The sequence below is a fragment of the Colletotrichum karsti genome (genome assembly GCF_011947395.1).
Source record: "Colletotrichum karsti strain CkLH20 chromosome Unknown Scaffold3, whole genome shotgun sequence".
In the NCBI taxonomy this organism is placed as follows: Eukaryota; Fungi; Ascomycota; class Sordariomycetes; order Glomerellales; family Glomerellaceae; genus Colletotrichum; species Colletotrichum karsti.
Genome location: NW_024065903.1, coordinates 1,043,995 through 1,066,311, shown reverse-complemented (window position 1 = coordinate 1,066,311; position 22,317 = coordinate 1,043,995). Strand labels below are relative to the sequence as shown.

The 22,317-nt window shown below is 54.4% G+C and overlaps 4 protein-coding genes across 4 annotated transcripts; 1 reads left to right on the top strand and 3 right to left on the bottom strand.

Annotated features, from left to right (window-relative positions):
• Positions 1-285: 285 nt before the first annotated feature.
• On the bottom strand, positions 286-1,457 carry CkaCkLH20_01389 (farnesyl pyrophosphate synthetase; the record flags this gene model as incomplete). Its single annotated transcript, XM_038884108.1, has 2 exons — positions 286-1,209; positions 1,293-1,457. 2 exons carry the CDS (start codon positions 1,455-1,457, stop codon positions 286-288), a joined length of 1,089 nt encoding a protein of 362 aa, XP_038750700.1.
• Positions 1,458-6,455: 4,998 nt separating this feature from the next.
• Positions 6,456-7,180, bottom strand: CkaCkLH20_01388 (uncharacterized protein; the record flags this gene model as incomplete). The annotated part of the gene is made up of 3 exons (XM_038884107.1): positions 6,456-6,883; positions 6,935-7,004; positions 7,058-7,180. The coding sequence occupies 3 exons, from the start codon at positions 7,178-7,180 to the stop codon at positions 6,456-6,458; spliced, it is 621 nt and encodes a 206-aa protein (XP_038750699.1).
• Positions 7,181-13,251: 6,071 nt separating this feature from the next.
• On the top strand, positions 13,252-13,797 carry CkaCkLH20_01387 (DNase1 protein; the record flags this gene model as incomplete). Its single annotated transcript, XM_038884106.1, has 1 exon — positions 13,252-13,797. The coding sequence occupies one exon, from the start codon at positions 13,252-13,254 to the stop codon at positions 13,795-13,797; it is 546 nt and encodes a 181-aa protein (XP_038750698.1).
• Positions 13,798-19,020: 5,223 nt separating this feature from the next.
• CkaCkLH20_01386 (uncharacterized protein) lies at positions 19,021-21,080 on the bottom strand (the record flags this gene model as incomplete). The annotated part of the gene is made up of 4 exons (XM_038884105.1): positions 19,021-19,895; positions 19,952-20,439; positions 20,499-20,735; positions 20,782-21,080. The coding sequence occupies 4 exons, from the start codon at positions 21,078-21,080 to the stop codon at positions 19,021-19,023; spliced, it is 1,899 nt and encodes a 632-aa protein (XP_038750697.1).
• Between the last annotated feature and the right edge of the window lie 1,237 nt (positions 21,081-22,317).

Below are 22,317 nucleotides of genomic sequence, written 5' to 3'. Positions count from 1 at the left end.
GTTGACATTGCGTCAGACACACCGAAAATAGGGTTGCGCGGGGATCTGGATCCGAAGTCGGATCTGCGATCGGATCTGGACGGGGAAAAAATCTTCTTTGTATTTTCTTAATATCGGCTATGTATGAATCTAACGGTCTATTATCGTCGTCATCAATCAATTGGACTGTGGTATCTTTCTCTCTTTTGTCTTCAATGCCGATGCCGCCAAAATTAAGGAGTTTCATCGCGCTGGTAGTGGTGGTGGTGCTGCTGGTGGTGGTGGCCGGAGTGGAAGTCGATTCGTTTACTTGCTGCGCTTGTAGATCTTTTCCAGGAAGACGCTGAAAATGCCCTTCTTGAGGCCCTCGCTCTCGTCAATGTTCTCGATCATGGTCTTGATCTCGGTGGCGCGCTTCTCCTCGAAGTCCTCGAAGCGCTGCTTGAGCTTCATGTCGTCGAAGAGCTTCTTGATGACGGCCTCCTTGGCCTTGTCCTTCTGGCCGTAGTTCTCCTCGAGGATGCGGCGCTGCTCGGGGGTGGCGATCTGCAGGGCCTGGTTGACGAGCCAGCTGCACTTGTTGTCCTGGATGTCGGTGCCGATCTTGCCAATGTGCTCGGGCAGGCCGAAGTTGTCGAGGTAGTCGTCCTGGATCTGGAAGTACTCGCCGAGGGGGATGAGGATGTCCTCGGCCTGCTTGAGGTTCTTGGGGGTGGCGATGTTGAGGCAGTGGAGGGCGAGGGCGACGGGGAGGTAGAAGGAGTAGTAGGCGGTCTTGTAGACGACGATGAAGCGGTACTTCTCCATGGAGAAGTTGTCGAGGTTGACCTTCTCCTCGGGGGCGGTGAGGAGGTCGCAGAGCTGGCCGAGCTCGGTCTGGAAGGTGACCTCGTGGAAGAGCTCGAGGAGGTCGACGTAGGAGGCGTGCTCGCGGAAGAAGCGGCGGAGGAGGGTGTAGATGGCGGACTCGAGCATGAAGGCGTCGTTGATGGCGACCATGCCGACGCCCTCGTGGCGGTACCAGCAGGGCTTGCCGCGGCGGGTGATGGACGAGTCCATGATGTCGTCCGAGACGAGGAAGAAGGCCTGGAGGAGCTCCGTCATCCAGCCGAGCGTGGCGGCCTGGAAGTATTCCTCCTCGGAGAGGGGCTTGTCGAGGAGGAGGGAGACGGAGTCGGGGACGGACATGCCGCGGTTGCATTTGCCGCCGAGGGTGTTGATTTCGAGGGACTATAGTGGTTGCGCGCCATCTGTCAATTACATTGTTCTTGGGGTCTGTATGCCGTGGAGCAATCTCCCCGGCCCATCGTCACCGATCCCGGCGGTGATGGTGTTGTTGGTGGTGGTGGTGTGCTTGCCTTCTTGTACCACGCCAGCTCCTCCGTGGGGAGGTTGTACTTCTGCGCATGCTCGAGGAGGACCTCCTCGAGCTTGGGAAAGACGGACTCGAACTCGGCGAGGGTGGTTTTCTTGGCCATCTTGTCGGTTGCGTGCTGGTGCTGACACGGGGCGGAGGAAGCTAATGTTCGAACGGGGCTTGATCGAGGCGTTCCGTGGTCAGTTTAAACGGTCTCAAAGGAATGGAGCGCTTCTTCAATTGTGTGTGGGGGAAGAAACCGCGCTTAGATTGTGAAGACGGGGGAACAAAAGAGGCGGGGGAGAGAGAGGCGGTGACTTACAATGGGTGGAGGAAGAACGGGTGAAGGAGAGATGAGATGGTTGCTCGTCAAGAAATTTGCGCAGGGGATGTTTATCGCAAATTAATGCGCCGGGCGTGTAAATTGGGCAAAAGATTGAGTTGCAATGTGTTGGTACTTACTACGACCCCTCATCCGATCTTCATTACCGCCTATTTTTGGCAGGCGGTGGAAGGGGGAATTCGGACGCGGTGAGGCAGCAAACATCCCGATAGTGGGGGAGGCCCTGCCATTCGGGATGACAGGCGCCCAGGGCGTCTTCAGGGCCACCAACGTTGCTGCGTTTGTGTTTGTTCAGCGACGCCGTTCAGTGGACGAGGGGCAAGGCGGTCAGACGTCTTAGCGCCAGTCGCGCCGACCGCGTTGTGGATGCCGGTTTTCTGCCGTCGAGCCTTACTACGTCAGGTTAAACAAACACAACTCGTACATTCGACAACTCCATTCCTCGACGAAACATCCCCGACTCTTTCTCGCGCGCGCGGCGCAATCGTTTGTCATAAGACGTAATCGTATCTCGGAGTCTGCAAAGAGCCATTGGACGATTTTGAGGCCTTCCCTTGGCCACGGCCCCTGTCCTGCTGAATCACAAAACGAAACCGCAACCGATCGCTATCCCGACGACTCCCCCTGCCCGGCTGAGGGCGCGCAAAGATGTCGCTCACCGAGAGTGAACTGTCGCAGCTGCGCGGCTCGCTCCAGGATGCCGTCGTGAAGTGTTCCGAGCGGTGTCTCTACTCGGCCGCGAAATGGCAAGCTCTCCGTGCCCTGGACGGGATCCCTGCGGCTTGGACTAACGTGGTCCCAGGGCGGCAGAGCTCCTCAATTCGATACCCGAGACCGCGAACGGTGCCGATGTCGTCGACGCCGATGAACCGTACGTTTCCGTCGTGTTCACGCCAAATACCGACCCGGAAGAGGCCGTGCTGGAGGCGAGGGAAATCAACAAGTACTTGCTAGCGAAGTCGTTGTTCGACATGAGAGAGTTCGACCGCTGCGCCGCCGTCTTCCTGCCGGATTCTCTGATGACTGGTATTCTGAGCGCCAAGGCTGAAGGTGCTTCCGGAACGCCAAAGGGGAAAGGGAAGGCGGAGGCAAAGAACCTCGGCAGCACCGAGTTGCCGAGGTTGAGCCAGAAGGCCTTGTTTCTTGCGCTGTATGCGAAGGTCATGTCCGGGGAGAAGCGCAAGAATGAAGATTCAGAGATGGTCATGGGCCCGCAGGATCTGGGGAACGTGGTCAACAAGCAATTGAATGCCGTCAGTCGGATCCTCAGCAGTTGGTTCGACGAACGGATGACGGACGACGGCGAGGTGCTTGGCAGTCAAGGTTGGCTGGAATACCTGTGAGTGAGGGAAGCGGAGAATTTGTTTTGTGGCGGTTACTAACCAGATCAGGTACGGGATGGTCCTCGCGAAGGAAAAGAACGAGGAGAAGGCCATGGACTGGTTTATTCGCAGCGTCCACCTGTACCCCTGGAACTGGGGCTGCTGGTTGGAGATGGCATCGCTCTGTACGCGAGTCGAGGATGTAAGTTTCGGATGATGCGAAAGAGAATGCTCAGAACTAACTGTCCAAAGCTGGGCCGTATAGCAGCTCATCTCCCCCAGAACATCGTCTCCTTCATCTTCCATCTCCACACCTCCCTCGAACTATACCAGCAGGGCCCCGAGCTCGCGAACTCGCTGGATCAGTTGTTGAACATTTTCCCGGCCTCGCCATTCCTTCAGGCATGCAATGCCCTGCTTTCATATCACGCCAAAGATTTCGTGGCAGCCGAGCAACATTTTAGCCGATTGCTATCACAGCATCCACATCGGCTCGACGCGCTAGATCACTACTCCAACATCCTCTATGTCATGAACATGCGACCGAAGCTCGCGTTCCTAGCACACCTGTGCTCCAATATCGACAAGTTCCGTGCTGAGTCCTGCGTGGTAGTAGGCAACTACTACTCTCTGCTATCGATGCACGAAAAGGCAGTGCAGTACTTCCGCAGAGCCCTTACTCTTGACCGATCGTTCCTTTCCGCATGGACGCTCATGGGACACGAGTACGTCGAGTTGAAGAACACTCATGCCGCCATCGAGTCATACCGCCGTGCAGTCGACGTCAACCGCCGGGATTATCGTGCGTGGTACGGCCTTGGCCAGGCGTATGAGATGCTGGAGATGCACACCTACAGCCTCTGGTATTACAAAAAGGCGGCCGGTCTGAGGCCCTGGGATGGCAAGATGTGGGTGGCCGTCGGCTCGTGTCTGCAAAAGATGGGTCGCGACCAAGATGGCATCAAGGCCCTGAAAAGGGCGCTGCTTGCTGAGGCTTATTATGATGTGGGCAGCAGTTTTGGCAGCGGTGGAGACTTCTTCAACGGCCGGGGCGCCACGGGACACCTGGACCCTGAAGTGCTGTACCAGATCGCGATCATGTACGACCAACTTGGCGAGATTGACGAGTCCAAAGCCTACATGGAGTTGTGTCTCGCGCAAGAGGGCGGGGATGCGTCAGCGGACAAGGACCCGGGTGAATCGATTGCTATTCACAACGATTCTCCCGGGGCCTCCGACGACGAAGGTGAGGGCAGAGGCGATGACGGACACGAGGGGACGGGCGTCACTGCTTCGACGAGCAGGGCTCGCATGTGGCTTGCGCGGCACGCCATGCGGGCGGCGGATTACACGACGGCCAATCGACTCGGCACGGAACTCACACAAGACGGATTCGAGGTCGAGGAAGCCAAGGCGCTTGTGAGAGAGGCCAGGGCACGCTTACGAAACGCCGAGATTGGGTTAAGCCCGTGATCTCGTCGCTGGGGTTACGGATGATAATGTTTGACGGAAGACGTGACGAGCCATTCAGGTCATCCCAGCGGAGGTATTTCGCATGACGAGAAGGCAGACCCAATGCGGACCCCCTGGGATTGGGGGTTGAAGACGGCCGTTTTCGTCTGCGGCCACATCTGTGAGAGGGAATCGCGTTACGGACAGACCAACGGCCCTGTCAGAAGCAAGGGTATGAGAACTGCCAGGACTTGGGGTAGAAGGACCCCGTTGGCCGATGAAGGAGATAGCGCTTGCGCCTGGGTTCATGTACACGGCGCTGGCCTTGATGATATCCGCGGTGTAGACGAAGTGACAGACGGAAAGAACTGGAACGCCTGAAGAGAGGGGCGACAGAGTATCGTTGTATGATTTCAGAAACCTCGAGTACACTACAGTTAAGATACCAAATTCTTTGAGGCCCAACTTGTCTCCTAACCTTCTGCTGGTGCGAAACCCCGACTTCAACAACCTCAGTTATCATCTCATGGCCAAATCCCGCACGCAGGCTCCCGATACGCCCAGCGCGTTGGTCTATCTTATCCCACGCCTTTCTCCTTGGGCCCCGCCCCGCCCCCGCCTCCACGACGTGATCTGCCCCCCAAATGAACATCAACGGGGTAAATGCAACGTTCCCGCCAACCGCCAACGACAACGCGACCGCCAAACGCACATCAGTCAGTAAATATCGATTGAAGCAAGGAAACCGATACGTCAATGAGTGGAAGGGTGGTGGCGGTGGACATCAAGTGATGCAAGAATACGAGGTTTTCCTTCCCCCATCCCGTGGTCGAACGACTAGGGTCCGGCAGTCCGGATACTGAACCCGCGAACCACGAGCTTGGCTCGTCGCCGGGGTGGGGGATAAAGTCCAAAGGAGAAGACGGTTTCACCTCTTTCGGGACGACCACATGCACACCCAACCCACGGCGCTAGTCGGTGTGAGGTGAAGTTAGATAAGGTAGGTAGTTAGTCAGGCTGGTGATGAATGGGGAAAGTTTGCTTGTTTGTCGATTGCCAGTGCAAGGGGGAGGGAATACGAGGTACTCCTCCAACTGGGCGAAGAAATTCAGCGCACACTCCCCATTTACCTCAACTCAGTAGCCTAGCCTTTCTACCTCAAAAGTACTTATAAATTCTAAAATAATATTTATTAAATACCTTGAGATTTTAGATATTTAATAAGTATTATTTTAGAATTATTAGTATAGAAAGTGGCTAATAATTGTAGGACAGTAGTATCTGGGCTGGGAGGGGTGCGCGCTCTTTTTTTTCGCCCAGTTGTCCTCGAAGAGAAGCCTTATCATGTCCCGTCTCCCAGATTTGTTCTGGTTCGTCAATTGTTTCTCTGCGGCACAGCAAAGCTTTTTTTCTTCTTCTGAGAGATGTTTGCGGTTGCGTGAGAGGTAGATCAGGCAGGTCGAACGAGGGGAAGGGGGGGATCATGCATGTCAGCTGCGAGAGAAGAGGAATATTGGACTTGGCGCTGCTGGGAGATAAACTCGCATTTGGCGCGGGATGGGATGATCTGTCGAGTTCTTTTTTTCGGCGACGAAAGATGGACACATTGGGGAGATTCCGTGAGACTCGTTGGTGGAAGAGGTGATTGAAAGGAGCGTGTCGAGGGGAGGTGCCTTTGCAACCCGCCTCGTTTGGTATTACTGTATAAGTGATATGTGATATGTAAGTAAGGACTGGTGGTGTCCGATATGGCCAAACTCCGTCACTCCGTCTTTCGCTTTCCCGTGGAATGCCCAGTAGTAGATAAGAACCACCCATCACGAAAAATGTCCAAACAGTGCCATATGGTATCTCGTGGTCAAAAACAAAAACCCGGGTTGATATACTCCAACTTTTGCCGGCCTTTAAAGGAAAGTGTTGAAAAGGATTTAAAAAGAGCCACCAGGTTTCGGCATTCCAAAAATGCTCCGCCGTGGAGAGGCTACGTATTAGATGTAAGACATTAGATCAACAGTGCGACGAACCCGGCGAGCAGCACCGCACCGACGCCGGCCCCGATCTTCTCCGCGCCGCTGCCGGGGACGGTGACGGGAGGGGTGGTCGAGGGGCTGACGGGGGTGTTGGTGGGAGGGGGGTTGTGCAGGGTCGGTGTGACGGGGGTGACTCCGGCGATGGTGGTTTCCGCCGGGGGCGTGACGACGATGACGGTCGTGGTGCCGTTGTGGTGGGGAGGCTTGGGAGGGTGAGTCAGGGTCGGCGTGGGCGGCTTCGGGGTGTGTTCGATGGTCGTGTTGTGGTAGGTTGGCTTGGGAGGCTTGGGGGTCTTGGTGGAGGTCACGATGGTGGTGTTGGCGTGAGGAGGAGGAGGGGGAAGCGTCTTGGTCGTCGTGTACGGGGGCGGTTGGTGAGTTGTGATGGTACAGGGGCAGTCTGGGGATCTGTTAGTCTAGGATGGTCTGAGGAGGGACGAGATGGGCGTACTGGTGATGGTGAGGGTCGTTGCCGTGGTTGCGGTGTAAGTCACGTTGTGGTGGACAAAGGTTGTGGGAGACTTGGGTCGTTAGTCGTCTGCTCAACTTCTGGAGAAAGGAGGGCGGAACTCACGGGGCAGTACGTCTCGTAGGCCGTGGTTATGACCGTGGTGTAAAAGGTATGGACGTCAGTTCCCCAGGCGTTGGCGAGAGAGATGAGCCCGGCGGCGGGCGCGAGCGTTTGCAGGAGCTTCATGGTGAGCTGGAGTGCTGGTTTGAACGAGAGTGAATTTGCCAAAGGCACGAGCGACTGTGAGTTAGTTGCGTGTGAGACAACTTGAGGCTGTTGCTTTACAGATGCGTATGTGTGAACAGGACAGGAATCGGCCAAGTCCAGGAACCCGCTCACCTTATGTATCACCAAGTCGAGCGGAGAGAATCATCGCGAAGGCGGGCTGTCCGCTTAGGGACCGAAGCTTACACGAACCCCGGTCATTCTGGCATCGCCCCGGATCTTAGGGCTGGCGAGGTTGAACCGTCGGACGCGCCGCTCGTTGCGTGCCATACCGGGTTGGGACGATTTCCAGATGGCCTCGATAACGACACGGAACGGCGAGGTGATGACTGTACGCAGCTTGCAGACGGCATGCGTCCGTACCAGATGTGGTCAAGAGGCGGGAGAGTGTGACTCTGCGGAGTGTTGCGGCTAAGGTACGATACGAGGCGGCCTTCTGTCTGACAGGTGCTGACGGTCCGATTCTGCGTCGTGATTGTCCATTTCGAGCCTTGACGCCATTTAGAAGTGCTGCTTCGATTGGACCGGCCACTTTATTGATCTTCATTCGGGCAAGTGACAGAAGACTGGCAGGGGTCGAGAGGTGCTTTCGTGTTGGCGGTCACAACGTTACTGCGGTCCAGAGAAGCATTTTGTCCAAGCCGGCGGGCATCTCGACGCTCGTCGAAGAATGGCAGAAAATAGAAATCAAAAGCGTGGAACTCCGTTGATAGCTGGGCATCGCCAAATAGCACCTCGTGTCGAAGGAACAATGAGTCTCCGGCGCAAAAGTCACTTGACCATAAGCAGGTACAGGAGCCAACTTCTTCGTCTAAGAAAGCGTCGAAATAGAAAATGCTGCTAAAACGAGCAAATGTCAGATTCGTGTTCGACGCCCTTTGCCCTTCGCGAGCTCCGGGCGGTGCGGGGTGACTAACACGTCGCGCCACTGCTTATGATTGAAGAAAACGGACGCAGCTTTTCAGCGGCGCAGTGTCATCAGTGTCATGGTATGCCGCAGTACTGCAAGGGACGTCGTCGATAGCCTGTAGCCTTCGTGGTGAGTGCAGTACCAAGATGGTTGACCTGATTGTTCTCCAAGAGTTGCGAGCTGGTGTAAGACATTTCGTAGCGGATGAAATACATATCTGCATGTGATTGATGTTTGCAAGCAACTGAAACGAGACTTTTCTGGCCCAAAAAGATAGAATAAGAGACGAATAGGAAACAAGTTGAGGAGGCATCAGCATTATGAAGCCTTGTAATCCCCAAACTGTTCCCGAATGGTGCATATAACAGCATGAGAGAGAGCGAGTGCTATTCGACAAGCAGGTGTTTGCTAGACCAGTGTGAGAATGCCACTTGGCAGGTCACCTTGTGTCCCCAACAAGTGTAGATAGCGTTATCTACGTGCGTCTTACGCGATTTTGACGAGCCTCGTCTATCGCCAAGCTGGGATAGGTCGTCAGAGTTGGCTGGCAGATTTGCAGCAGACATGCCTCCAACAAGGTGCTGTCGCATCTTAACCTCAACCGTCGAAAGAACGTCGGCCGATAACGGGTTGTCCTCCAGCAATAAAGAAGGCAAAACGCAGCAGGATCAGAAAGGAGAGAAGTCTTGTCGACCAACGTCCTCTACCTTGCAGGTGCCCACCAGCATGAATACCGGCCCCAAAATCTGTCAGCTCGATCGATCAAGCAAGAACCAGGGAAACCCCCGACAGAGGTAATGATGGATATGCGGGGACTTCTTCTGCCCATCTCTGGAGTTTATGCTCCAGCAATCCGGGTTCTTTGAGGTTTGATCAATCCGTCGTCATTGCTCACGGCGCCCACTTGCGAGCCATGCGAGGCCATCGGGCGCGACTGAGTGCTTCCGGACGGACCTCGGCCGAAAAGCCTGAAGTTGCGATAAAAGTGGCGTTCGGTGGGCGAGAGGCAAATGTCGGATGTTGAAAAATCAAGAGAAAATAATTTTCTTCACACATGACGAATTGTGTTCGTCTTGCCGACGTCTCAAGTCGACTTGTTGGGCGGAAGCCCGGAATCCGTTGTGGGCGACGCCGCATTCGAAGAGGAGGCAGATGTTCTAGATGACGGTGAACGGCGGGGTGAGAATGGATGTGATGAGGTCAGAGCCTGTCACCGGTACCTTGGTGCTTCTCCCCGGTTAACCATTTTTCGACTTCCTGTGACAATGGTGACGGCGGCTTGGGGCAACTCAAAAGGCTGTTTAGCGAGGCCATGTTGCGTCGTTCCACTGATGAATGTAACGATGGTCTGGTGGAGAAGGCGTTTGGTTGAGGGTGTGAGGCAATTCCACATCCACAAGGCCAGCCAGATAGGGTGCTGATAAATCTTTGACATGCGGATGGAGGAGAAGTTGTGGACGTCTGGAAGTGTGGAAAACCGGGAACGTTTCCAAAGACGGTATTCGTAGCGCTCGCCAACTTTGCCTTCCCCGTACACTAGCAGTATAATGCGAACGGTGTGGTCGTGATGCTGACGGAAGAGTCTCTCGAACGGAAGTTGCTCCTGCTTCCGTTTGGAGCACAGGCTTGGCCGTTGTGTTCCTGGATTTCGCAGAGCAGGACAAGGCAAGTCATGCACAACGGCCTTGATTCCGTTCGGAAAGTGAGGGATCGTCAGTGGATCCCGGGTGGTCTCGAACGGTCCCCGTTCCAATGATCATCGACGGGCCGCCAAGGACATGCGACCACTGCCAGCAACGTTACGGTGTACCTGACATTGGGCAGAAGAACTTGTTTACCGGTAACTCGAATCCCAGAACGAGCACGTGTGTTTGAGACCGCGCTGGGGAGATATGTCCGCCAACTGGGAACCTGATACAACGCGGTCTGGGATTGCTTCGTGCTGGGGAATAGCGATTGACAGCGTATCTCTGACCTTAAAAAATACCTTAGATGTGAGCTTGTGATTCGAACCACGGACCTTGTACTTGCAGCCTTGTGAGGACGGTTCCTGGTTGATCGAGGCGGAAGAACAATTGGTATCTGGGTCTGTTACTGAATGGAAAAGCCTCTCGCCGTTCTTGGCTGGATACATTGATACCCTTCCGACTTGCTATTCGGCAAAGCTGACGGGAGTTGTCTTAGTTCGGATGATAGTGATGGTGACTCGGCCTCCCGCTCACATGCAGTGACAACCTCAGAGATATCGGATGACTCAGGCAATGAGAAGAGGAAGAAGAAAAAAATACTTGCAAATAAATCCCGCGAAAATTCGAATTGGTCCGGGTCTGACGTTCCAGACCAAAGAAATATGCAGGCACAGACAGCCTGGACAGTTGGCAGGCGAATCGGGTCTGCACTCTGCAAGCACAAAACTTGTTCCTGGCGGGAAGGCATTGGGGCAGTGTCCGGGAGACTCTACTGAGTCTCGGGTACAACTTCTCTGCTGGAAATTGTTAGTGATTTTGCCGTATGATCTGCAGGCTCTCTACGACGGCTACCACATCCGTCTTGTTCCTATACACGTCACTTACAGTAGCAAAAACACCACGCACTCGGAACGGATGTGATCGACAGGCACAAACCCACTCGCCAGTTCCCCTTTCCCCTTCACACCCTCTTCTCTCGTGTCTTCCATGTTCCCAGCTACAACTCCAGTTCCCAGCGACACAACCTTGACTTGCCAAAAGTTTGGTCATCAAGAAAGTACCGCGGTCCCAACACCGCCAGCTGAGTCTTGTTCCCCGATTCGCTCGTCGAGGTCAGAGCCCCAATTCTTCTGGTTTTTTCTCACTGAAGTTTCTTTCCCCTTCCCCTCTTTCACCTCCGGATGTACCTTGGCAAGTCTCTTCTCCTCTGTGACGATTCGTCGAAGATGGAGTCTGTCAGGGAACAAAGAGGCATTTTCCGGGCGTCGTGGCATCGTCTGTGTCGCACAAGGATTCGAACCGAAATGGACGTCCCCTCGGTGCAAGGTCGGTCAGCCAGGCTCAGGCTGACGGCGAAGTGACGCCGCCGTCTTTTCTTTTTCCCTGGCGACGAGAGAACAGGTCTCTGCTCTAGCGAGCAATCCAGACTCGAATCCTTCCTTTTAGGTCTGTTACTGTGTACGTCAAGAAGTCAGACGACGTCGTCCAATGTCCCGTCCCATCAGCCTCAGTTCCTGTCGTCTGTTGTTTTCTACTCCTTCAGCTCCTTCTGGTCCGAACACCCAGTTGCTGGGCAAATCGATCGACGTGTTCCTACGCTACGGCAGACGGACCAGATGAACCAGCGCGGCGGGAACTTGGGCCCTGTTTTGCTGCCTTGGCTGCACTCAAGTGGCATGGTGCATGGCCAGCACGGCACTCCCGCGCCCTTCCCTTCCCACATCCGTGCCGGCTGCACTGTCCGGCCTTCCTCTTCCACACCGGGGCAAGGGGCTCTCTCGGTACAGGCCGGCACATCTTTCCCATATCGTCACACCAGCCCGAGCCTCGGCCAGGGGCCCGGCCCTCAGGGCTAAGGACGACGGAGTCAAGGAACTCCCATCCCATGGGTCCTTTATGAGATATGGGCCTTGGAAACCCTGCTCGACTACGAATCATGAGCCGCGGCGCTAAATTTCTTGCTGGGCTGCCTCGAACCGCACCTCTTTCTACCACGTACACTAGTCGAAAGACTTTGCAATCTGGACTCCTCCTCGACCTTGACCTGTCATGGCACGCCACGCGGAGTTGGTTGTTAGTGTCAGGTACCAGGCACAATCACCCCGACCCCAACCAATGACGCCGCAAAAGACGCTCAAAACGCACACACATGCTGCAGCTAGGGAAAACCAAAACCGCCCCAAAAGGCTGACGACCGCGACCAACAAGTACTTGCAGAAAAGACGTGTACACTGCAGAGTATGGAGTACTCGAAATACGTATTGCTTACGGAGACTGCAAAACCAATTCAAGATACAACCACCATGTCCGTACCCTACCTGGCACCGCGTCGCTTACACGAGTACCGAAGTCCCTCCACCACCCGCACTGCCCAGTCCGAGCCCGTCTCTTGACGCCAGGTACCCGTTCTGCTTGCCGCGTCGTCTCTGCCCATTTCCGCCCCGAAGCCGTCATCTAGCCCCCGAAAGGGGCGGCCTTGGCGCCAGAAACGAAAAGGAACTCCCACGCACGGCACAGGCACAGGCACAGCCTGAGATAATCCCCCAAGAATAGGTGCAGAATGGGGTCCTCGAAATAACCTGACGGAATGAGGGCCTATGAACCTGTCTCTCATGTCGTTTGTTCCGATGCCCCTGTTCCAGCTCCAAACCATGGGAAAAGCCAGCTGTCTGGGAAAAGGCAGTCAGTCGTCTGGGAAAGCCACCTACGGACAGGACAGGCTTTGTTGGATGTCGTCCAGTACACAGTATGCCGAGTGGTAAGACCGTACAGGATGGTAGCCCAGCAGGTCCAGACCGAAGACTCTGAGCCTGATGAGGCCATTAATTCACAGACACGTCCAATCATGGTTGACAAGTTACAACGGCCGTGTACAAGTCACAACCGCCATGGCGGCCAATATCCAAGCCCACTCTCTGATGGAGGCATGCTCCATGCAACTCTGGGAAACACCCTCGGGCTGAGTCTCCACCAGGAGAAGTAGATGTTTCCTTGACACCTCCAGCTCCAGAGCTCCCCACCACCATCTTTCATGAGACCGGGCATGTCCCTTTTCTCTCATCCTCTCGTTAGAAATATAAGTATGGCCGCGTTTCCTTGAAGCCTCTCCTTCCCCGGTTTTGATTCTCCATCCTCATCACTATCCTGGCCGAGCCTCGAACACACTTGTCTTTCAGACACCATTCTTTTCAAACTCACAGCTTTTCACTCTTTTGAAAGCTTATCCAACAACATTCAACGGCCCCGGTCCGTTCAACTCTCGAGTTCACATCTCACACATCACCCATCTCGGGCAATCTTCATCCAAGGTCCAGCCAGTGGCTTCCACCTTTGACATCCTCCACCACCTGAATCTGTAAAACAGTTGTAGACAACGTTTACAGTTCACTTCCACACCAACCACAACTCAAAACACATCAACACCAAAAGTCAAGATGCAGTTCAGCACCCTCGCCCTCCTCGGCTCCGCCGCCCTCGCCGCCGCCGGCAACACCATCACCTTCAACTCCCTCGACGAGGTCGACCGCACCGTCTACTTCATCGCCAACGCCGGCCTCGCCTCCGTCGAGTCCGTCAAGGTCCCCGGCAAGGGCACCACCAAGGTCGACATCCCCGACTCCTGGATCGGCAACTGGTACTCCGTCTCGGACGGCGAGGAGAACGTCACCGGCATGCTCGGCGAGGTCGCCTTCAACGGCTGGAACGGCCTCACCTACTTCGACGTCTCCGCCATCGTCAACCCCAACGACCACAACGGCGTCAAGAAGATGTACCCGGCCTCCGGCGCCACCCCCACCTCCGGCTGCGACTGCTACCCCTGCAACGAGGCCTACTACCTCCCCGACGACGTCCAGACCAAGGTCACCTCCGAGACCGACCTCGTCACCACCCTCGGCAACAACAACTGCACTGCCGCCAAGCGCAGCGTCTTCGAGGAGACCGAGAGCGTCAAGCGTGACTTCGTCCTCGGCAAGCACTAAAGGAGTCTTTCTGTCCTTCCTTTTTCAGCTTTCATCAAAGTTGCTGCCAACAAGCGCTGAGCGCTACGACTTCATGACTTACTTCCCCTCACGATGAGCCAAACGAACCCTCAAAAGTTCAGCCAGCGATTCGTCTTTTCTGCCATTTCTTCACACCTGTTTACGGACACACCGTATACCAAAAAACCAGGATAGATACCCCCCAACCAAACAACCAACAACAGCGAGGCTTCGCCGGCGGGGAGAAAGGGTTATAGAGAATCTTTTGTGTTTACATCTTATTCGGACCGGGGCGCTTTACGGAGAAAGGAGCAATTGGAGCAATTCAGGCGTTTCCCTTCCAAACCCCCCCGCGAACCGCGAGACCAAACGTCCAAGTTAGCTGAGATCATATCAAAGCCGGGTCTCGCATTCTTGTCTTGAAGGTTCTTACTTTCGAACTTCTCGTTCGGGCTTAACAATCTCACAAATTCTTGCCGCTCTTTTGCGCCAACAGCGCACTTAGGGAACTTTTTTTTTTTTTTTGGTTCATACAAAACTTCATGTTACTACCTTTGGGAGCGGCGCAGTTTCAGAGGGAAAAATACCAAAAAAGCAAAATAAAAACGTTCAAAAACATGACCGATTCCGTCCCTGTTTACTTTTGTGACCTGATTCGTTGTGAAATCCGTTGATCTGTTGCCTCACCTCGTGTCTCTTGATTATGAGTTTAAAATGAAGGAGGGGGGGCTCCGTTGTTCAACTCGGGTCTCAGTTGCCGGGGGCACGTTGACTCCGGCAGGCGTCTGTGCCGTGGCTGAGTGAGTTCCCCGTTCTTCACGACAAGTACAAAGTATTGGTCTAAAAAGGCCTGAGCGATCTTCCAATCAACAGAATACAACGTCCGATGTGCCCCTTTCATCCCGTCTCTCGGGACGAACGCAACACAAACCGTAAAAAGCAAAGAAAACGAAACGAACTCCCTGATCCGGGGTCCCGCACGTTTCAACGCCTTTTTTTCTTCCTCTCCTCGAAAAGCAAACGTCGCACCAACCCCCCACTAGAAGCTGGAAGTTTTGCCGTGAACCCGTCCGACGACGCGGCCTAGGGCTGAACGCGGCGCCGAGGCTGTGATTGGTCGGTTCCGGAACAGGGGGTGTATGACGACGTAAGCAACTGTGGCTTTTTTCTACCGGATGCTATCGTCGTCATCTTTTTCGCCTTCGATGGCTTTTGGTGGTCGTGACACATGTTTGTAAGGGCGGGAGAGCTGGAAGGGCAGGAATTGACGGGTTTCAGCTTTGGGATGCGTGAGAAGGGGACTGACTCTATCTCTCTCCCGACTGGGCGGATTTGAAGGGATCCAGTGGTTCGGGGTCGAGATGGACGGATGGCGGGGGAGGGGGCGGGCTGACGAGCGTACGCTATGCGATGGCCCGTCTTGATGGTACTTCCGTGTTGGTCGTCTCACAAGGCTTACGTTGGTCGTACTTCGGAAGCTACCGCGGTCTTGTTCATGCTTTCCCGGCAGCGGCTGTATATCTGGTCGGGTCTGCCCCCTCGTGATGGCGGGACGTACACGTAGGATCTGACGTGTTACGGCGCGGAGCTGGGTGGTTTTGGATGAGAGCTCCGGGGAAGGGGGCATCTCTGTGGTTGCGTTGGAGTTGTTGCGAAGAATGGGTAGGTAAGGAGATTGACTGGAACATGTGCTTGTTGGCTGGGGTGAGGCCAACTTTCCATGTTGAGTACCGTGGAGGACGAGGTGCTGGTTTTCATATGCCGCATGATAAGGCCAATCTAGAGGGGTAAAGGGGTTCGGCTTTTCTTTAGCTTCTGTAGAGTCTAGGTATTTATTACAACCAAGGACATATCTCCCGATTCCTCCAGCGCATCGGGTCGAGAGCACGCAGCAACTGCTCTTATCTGATCATGTTGGAGCTTTGCAGTTTTATAGTCGCCTTCCTAAGAAGTCTCGTCGGTTGCTTCTCATCTTCTCGGTAGGTAAGATTCCCAGAGAAGACACTTGGGTATGAGTTCCCAAGGACAAGACTCAGAATGATTATGCGGGAATACTTATCATGTCTCCCAAGCATGATGAAGGTTTGGCAGATCAGGCGTTTTTGACTCTTCTTTTGACGGTTCGATGTACTATGCTTGCTTCGGCTGGTCAGACAGATAAATGTTTGAGATGATACACGACTTCGCGGGTGGTTTGATGGTATAATCTGGAGTAGTCATGTCATGATTTGTTTGATTAGTTCGGATCCCCAAACTCGCCAGTGAGCCGGAAGGCATTGTAATTCCTTTTCCGGCTCGGAAAACGAAGAGTAGCCGGCGCAACTGCGTTGAGACCGCACTGTCAGAAAGGTGGATGGGTAGAGGATCATCGCTTATTTTGAACACGCTCACCAAGGGGCAGCCGGGTATCGAAACACCACACGATCTTAGGATCATCCAAGGGCTTTCGACCTCAACAAGGATTTGTGTCCTGAGGTGTTTCGTGCCAAAATTGAAGGAAGCTTCTTTTCCCTGGGGGGTAATGGTGTGATAGAGGGAGATGGCTTGCTTGGATAGTCACGTAAGTCTTTGATAATTACTCAGTCAGATCCTCCGCAATTCGTAGAGTGTTTGTTTTGAGACTCTCGCGTACTGCGTCTGTGTCGAAGTTGATATAACTATCTGGATCATTGCTCTTGACTTTGACGATCGCTCAGGGGCAGCTACCAAGTTCAGAGTTCGTGGGGTCTCGAGCGCGGCCGTTATGGCGGAAGCCGTTGTGGTTTTGGCAGGAGGTTTGGCGGCACTATTAATGCAACTTCGATACACCAGAGAGTAGTTTCGAGGGGAGAAATGGCCTGGATATCGACAGGGAGAATGAAAGGAGCTATGAAAGGCTGACTGAGGTGGTCGGCAATAACGCTGGCGGGCGCTGAGGAAGACTGGATCGGGGCGCTAGAAGTGGTAGCTGGAGTTCAGTTGAACACGTAGCTGGATGTCTGATCGTATGGTTCTGGTCCCGACTCTCTGAATAGCCCAAGGCTTACAATATTCGGTGTATCCGTACTGATGGCAACAGGAGGGAAAGCAGATTCACAACTGGTTCGATGGGCAACCTTCCACTCAACGTTCCCTCCCGGTGTGGCTCTACATCTGAAGTAAAAATCTTTGAGCACCTTTTCGAACTCTCACTTTACCAGAATGAACTCACCGTGGCCTTCAAGCCTAAGAAACATTTATCTCGTGTACTATACGATACGGCACGCATTGGTACGCTGGACGAAAGAACCTCGCTTCCGCCGGACTGCCCACGGAGTCCAACGACCGTTGACAGCCTTCCAGTACCTGAAACAAGACTGACGTGATGCAAAAGAAATGATGGAAACTACCGAGTTTCCCCTTATGTTCTTGCGTCGAGAAATCTTAGGTTTGCTAGCCGTTGTAATCCAGGGGAGCCGCCCACGTGTGCTAGAGTGGTGTACTTCGACTGTGTTAGCATTCGGAGACTTTTCAGCTGTCCACGTTATTCTGGCCGTGCTTGGCCGTGCTTTTGGTCATATTAACTTAGATGGTAGTGATTTTCCAAGAAAGAAATCAAACCCAACTTAAATGGAGTAGTGGTAGTTTGCTCGTCAACTCGAGTCCCCCGTACCGGTTCTTGATATATTGCCGTTGGCTCAAGTTAACGACATACGCAATCTTGGACCAGAGCTTGGTAGCCCCAGTGCTAGTGTCTACCTCATCTCCCAGCTGGCCAGCTCGGGAAGGTCGATACAGCTCCAGATCAAGACGAGAAAGGGCTCGGCTTCGTAAGTGTACCCGCCGTCTCGTTGACGTTATTCTACTTAGTACCCACCTTGTGCTTGAACTATTACTGTTGCTACAAAAGAGCTCAAGCAATTGAACTAAGTCTATAGTCGCCATTCTTCTAATGGAATATTAGCATTAACTCTATGACAGATCTAAATGAAACAAATGGATGCAGATAACAGTAGAATCGTTATTGACGAGCTCGAACTGGCCAAGGTTTCTAGTCCATACCTTAGGTACTGTCAGGAAACTGTCGAGGGACGTAATCACCACAAAGTTTCCTTGCCATGTGATCTCTCACACCACCCGAAACCCATTTCCATATGCTCAATACGTCTCCCGCACTTTCTCACTGAATTCTCCCGCTCTGTTTTCTTCCGCCTCTCTCGTACTACTCAAAAGATACCAATCAACATGTCGATCGCCACTACATAGCTATGTTTAAGCTCAGGATTAGGACGGAAATAACGCTGACATCTCTTCGCCAAATTCCCTATCGACTGAGCTCAAGTCAGTGTACATAGGGTTCCCAGAAGCGCAGACGATCTTGCCCTAGCATTTATGTTTCTCCATTCTGGGGTACACCAAACCATCGTCGGATATTCCCTCCCCCATGTGCCGCCGTTTTCATCCGCCTTTTCTTCCAAGTTCCATATAGAATCACCCTGGGACAGCAGCACTGGTCTCTTTTGCTCCTGGAGAGCGTTAGCCGGGCTTACCACAAAAACATCCGAGCTAGTTAGAGAGGATCGCGCCTTCAAGACGATATAGTCAAGTCTAAAAAAGGGGGGGAAATATATAGGAGGCTGAATGTTGATTTTTGGGCATGAAGCAATCCACCTCCGCTCGGAAAATCTGACACTACTTCAAGCTTCGTCACGTCTCCTACGCAGCCGAGCTCTACACAAAAGCAGGATCTGAACGGTAGTACGTCCGCCTGACCATAAGCAACATCATCCCGAAGCTATCTTCAGACACGGTCAAGTAGAACTGTATTCCAGCTCCGATGGCATGCGTCACTGCAATCTACCCTGTCATATTGGCTACATACATAATCATCGAAAGTGTGTGTGCGATTTATCCGTTGGTATAGGAGTCAGAGAAAGGAGTCAATTTTTCACCATGGAAAGTAGCGATGCCTTCCTTGCTGGAGAGCGGTCCAGCTTTCTCAAGTCTCCTGACCCGATGAGTGAAGATTAAATTAGTGAATTCGTTTCTATCGCTGAGAATATCGCGCGCTCGAAGTATGTGTCAAATCGAGAGCACGTCTCGAGTGACAGGCCTCTCTGGTATCTAACGCTATATACTGTCCACGTCTTCCCGTGGGATTATAATACTCATGTCTTCCATCAATCCAACTTCATCGTGGTGGTATCCAAGAATTAGACCCTCCAGACATTATCCAAGATTCCTCTGTCGTGCAAGGAAATCCTCTCACTCAGCAGCACCCGCATGCCCCCCTCTCCTCGAGGCCCTCCCGAGAGACTCAACACTCCTCGACTGGCCCAGCTCAACATCCTCCTCCGCACTCCTCAGAACGCCCTCGCTACCACTCGCCTGCCTGCTCTTCGGCCCGTCCTCGAACCTCGTCTCGTCCGAATCCTCCTCGGCGTCACCACCGTACACCCCGCCCACGCTCTCCATCGTGAACGGGCTCGCCGTAGGCCCATCCAGCACCCCGAGCTCCTGTCCCGAGAACCACCGCGGCAGCAGCCACGCCCGTATGGGGATGAGCAGCATGATGAACACCGGGAACCCCACGGCCGCCACCGTCTGCGTGATGGCGAAGGTGGCCCCGAACCCGACGAGCTCGATCGCGACGAAGCCCCACACGGCGCGCCGGCGGATCTGGTTGAGCGGGTGGCTCGGCGGCGTCAGGTTGCGGTCCCGCGCGAGGAAGAGCAGCTTGAGCGTGATCCCGTTGCCCTCGAGCGCCTGGACGCCCATGACGAAGAAGAGCCCCGCGAGCACGCCGTGCGGTATCAGGTGCAGCACGACCAGCAGCGGGCCGGTCATGGTGCCGAGGGTCAGGAGACCCTGGGCGAGGTTCGAGACGCGCTGCTCGACGACGTGGGAGGCCCGCGTCGCGTATTTACCGGTGAACTCGCCCTTGTCGTCGACCTCTGCCTCGGACTTTCGTACGGTTAGGGATTCGGTGTGGAAGGGGGCCTGCGGGATGAGGCCGTTGGGGAAGGGCAGGCCTAGGATGCCGGCGACGCCGGTGGTCAGGCCGAGGAGGAACAGGTCCCAGTGGAAACCGGCGGGTTTACGGAGGGGAAACTCGGTGCCCTGGGCGATTAGGGATGACACTGTCGTCGAGTTAGTACCGTCTACGATAGTGATTGGGGGGGTGGGAGGGATGTACCGTTGTGATCGAACCAGAACAGAATCGTCAACAAAACCGCAAAAGGGAGGGCGAGAAAGATATCGCCGACGGGGATATCCCAAAAATGAACGAGCCAGCCGCGATCAGCAGTCGGCATGAACGCAATACTCGTCGGCAACACCTCCAGATGGATCGGCTTCATCCTCCCAATGCGGACGAAGCCGGTGAAGAAGATGAGGGTCAATGGCGTGCCGTAGTCCTTGAGGAAGATGCGCATGTGGTGGTGGAACAGACCGCTGCCCCCGACGCCGGCGCAGACGTACGCGACCATGAAGACGAGCAGCGAAGCGACTATGGACAGGTAGAACGGCTCGGCGTCGCCCAGACGCTCGAGGACTTGGATGCCCTTTTGGAGATAGATGAAGGCGACGTAGAAGCCGAAGATGTCGCAGGGGAAACGGGTGACGTAGCGAAGCCAGTTGCAGGAGTTCATGATGGCGAGGATCCAGTGGAAGACGAGGGACCAGCTGACGGACTCGTAAGCCGAGAGGGCAATGTTTGGTTTCGGATGGGGGAGAGAACTTACAGACCGATCCAGCACATGAAGGCCAGATAGTTCACGCCCGTCGGCTTCATGATGTCGTAGACGGTGTAGTTGAAGACGGTGATGGGGCCCGTGACGCCGACGATGACCAAGGGCTGGCATGCGAGGACGGCAAAGACGACGGAGCCGAGGACCGAGGCCAGGAGAACCTCGTTGACGCCGTATGTCGACCCGGTGCTGGTGAACATGTCGAGGGAGAAGGCCAGCGCGGGGAGGATACTGTTAACAGCCTACGTCAATACTGAATCCACAACCGACGACACACGATGCGAAGGCGTCGTGGCCAATAACATCAAAGTTACCACCGACGAACGCGCGGGGTTGTAAGAGGGCTGGGACGCGAGGAAACGGCCAGACGTACTTTGCAAAATACATGTACACCGTCGCCGGCACGACACGATAATCCCAGGCGTCCAGCCAATCGCTCGTGTAAAACGGCGCTCGGCGCCGGATGTCGTTGATCATGCCGCGAAACAGCTGGACCCTCCACCAACTCGTCCGCCGCTGACGACGGCCGGCACTGTTCTGGCTTCCCGTCGTCCGTCTCGGGAGCGGCTCGACCATTTTTTCGTCCGTGTTGGGAGCCATCTTTCAAAAGACTCTCGACGAAGTCAAGCAAGGACAGAAAGTTGCCCTTCTTCGGGTACTACGCCAACCCCGATGTTACGGCTTTCGTCTAAGTCTCTGTGAAATGCGCCGTCGGAAAGCTCAACGACGAGGCGAGAGAGCAAAGTTGAGGAATGAATATCAATAAGAGGTTAACGAAACGCGAGGAGGGACCAGTGCGTAATCATATCGAAGAAACCCTCCCGCACAGAATTGGCGATGCTGGCAATTGGAGTGTACGATGTAAATAAGACGGCACAACTCCTTGGCAATGAACTAGGGGTGGTGGTGGTTGTATTTAAGAATCAATGGATGGATCTACCCAGACAGGGTACCCAAGAGGGAAGGGCAGGCCTCTGGGGATGAAGAGGTATCCGTATCCGTAAAAGTCGACCGTTGAGTGGGACTGCAGCTGCAACAATGAGAAGAACAGGCTGCAGAAGGGCGGCAATCGAGATGGCACTGCTGGGAAGAGGGAAATGATGTGAGAAGGGTCGACAACTCTGATGAACCTGGACCGAGTCCAGAATCGGGTATGTTCAGAAAGCAGCGACAGAAGAGAAAGGTCTGCCCCCGCTCGATTGGAACTCTGGCAAGGTTTCGAATATGGATGGCACCCGTGGGGAGAGGCGAGCACAATATCTCATCAAATGAACAAGAAAAACCAAACCGCAGAAACGGGGCATATTCCCGAGGAGTAGAGAGAGATGGGAAGCAGAAATGATGACGGCAACCTCCCTCTTCGCCGTCACCGCAGTACCTACCGTCCACCGCTGCTCTCTAGGTTGGTAAGTAAGGTCTCTCCCGAGTCAAGAAAGCCGCAACAAGTTCGCCACGTGCATGTTCGTAGTGAGTTCGCCCGCGCCGACAACACGCAGCGAAAGCCCGTCCCGGGAATGCCACGGCCCCAAGACGGTCCTGATTGGTCACGCCCCCCGGAAAAATTCTGCTTGGGCAGAGAGGTTTTCTCAACAACCTCGGGGGGCCGTCGCCAATGATTTGCTGTCTGAGTCGGAGTTTGGTCGACCCACTCGCGATGTCTCTCATGTCAAAGGATTTTTGCTGATATCCTTTCTTCCTGGTGGTTTCGTGGGTGAGGCGAAGGAGACTGTCGACCGCGTTGGACAGCAACTTCTACGGCCGAGATGGATGGGTGAGCTAGGAGTCGCCGGTTGAAAAGCTAGTACGTGAGATC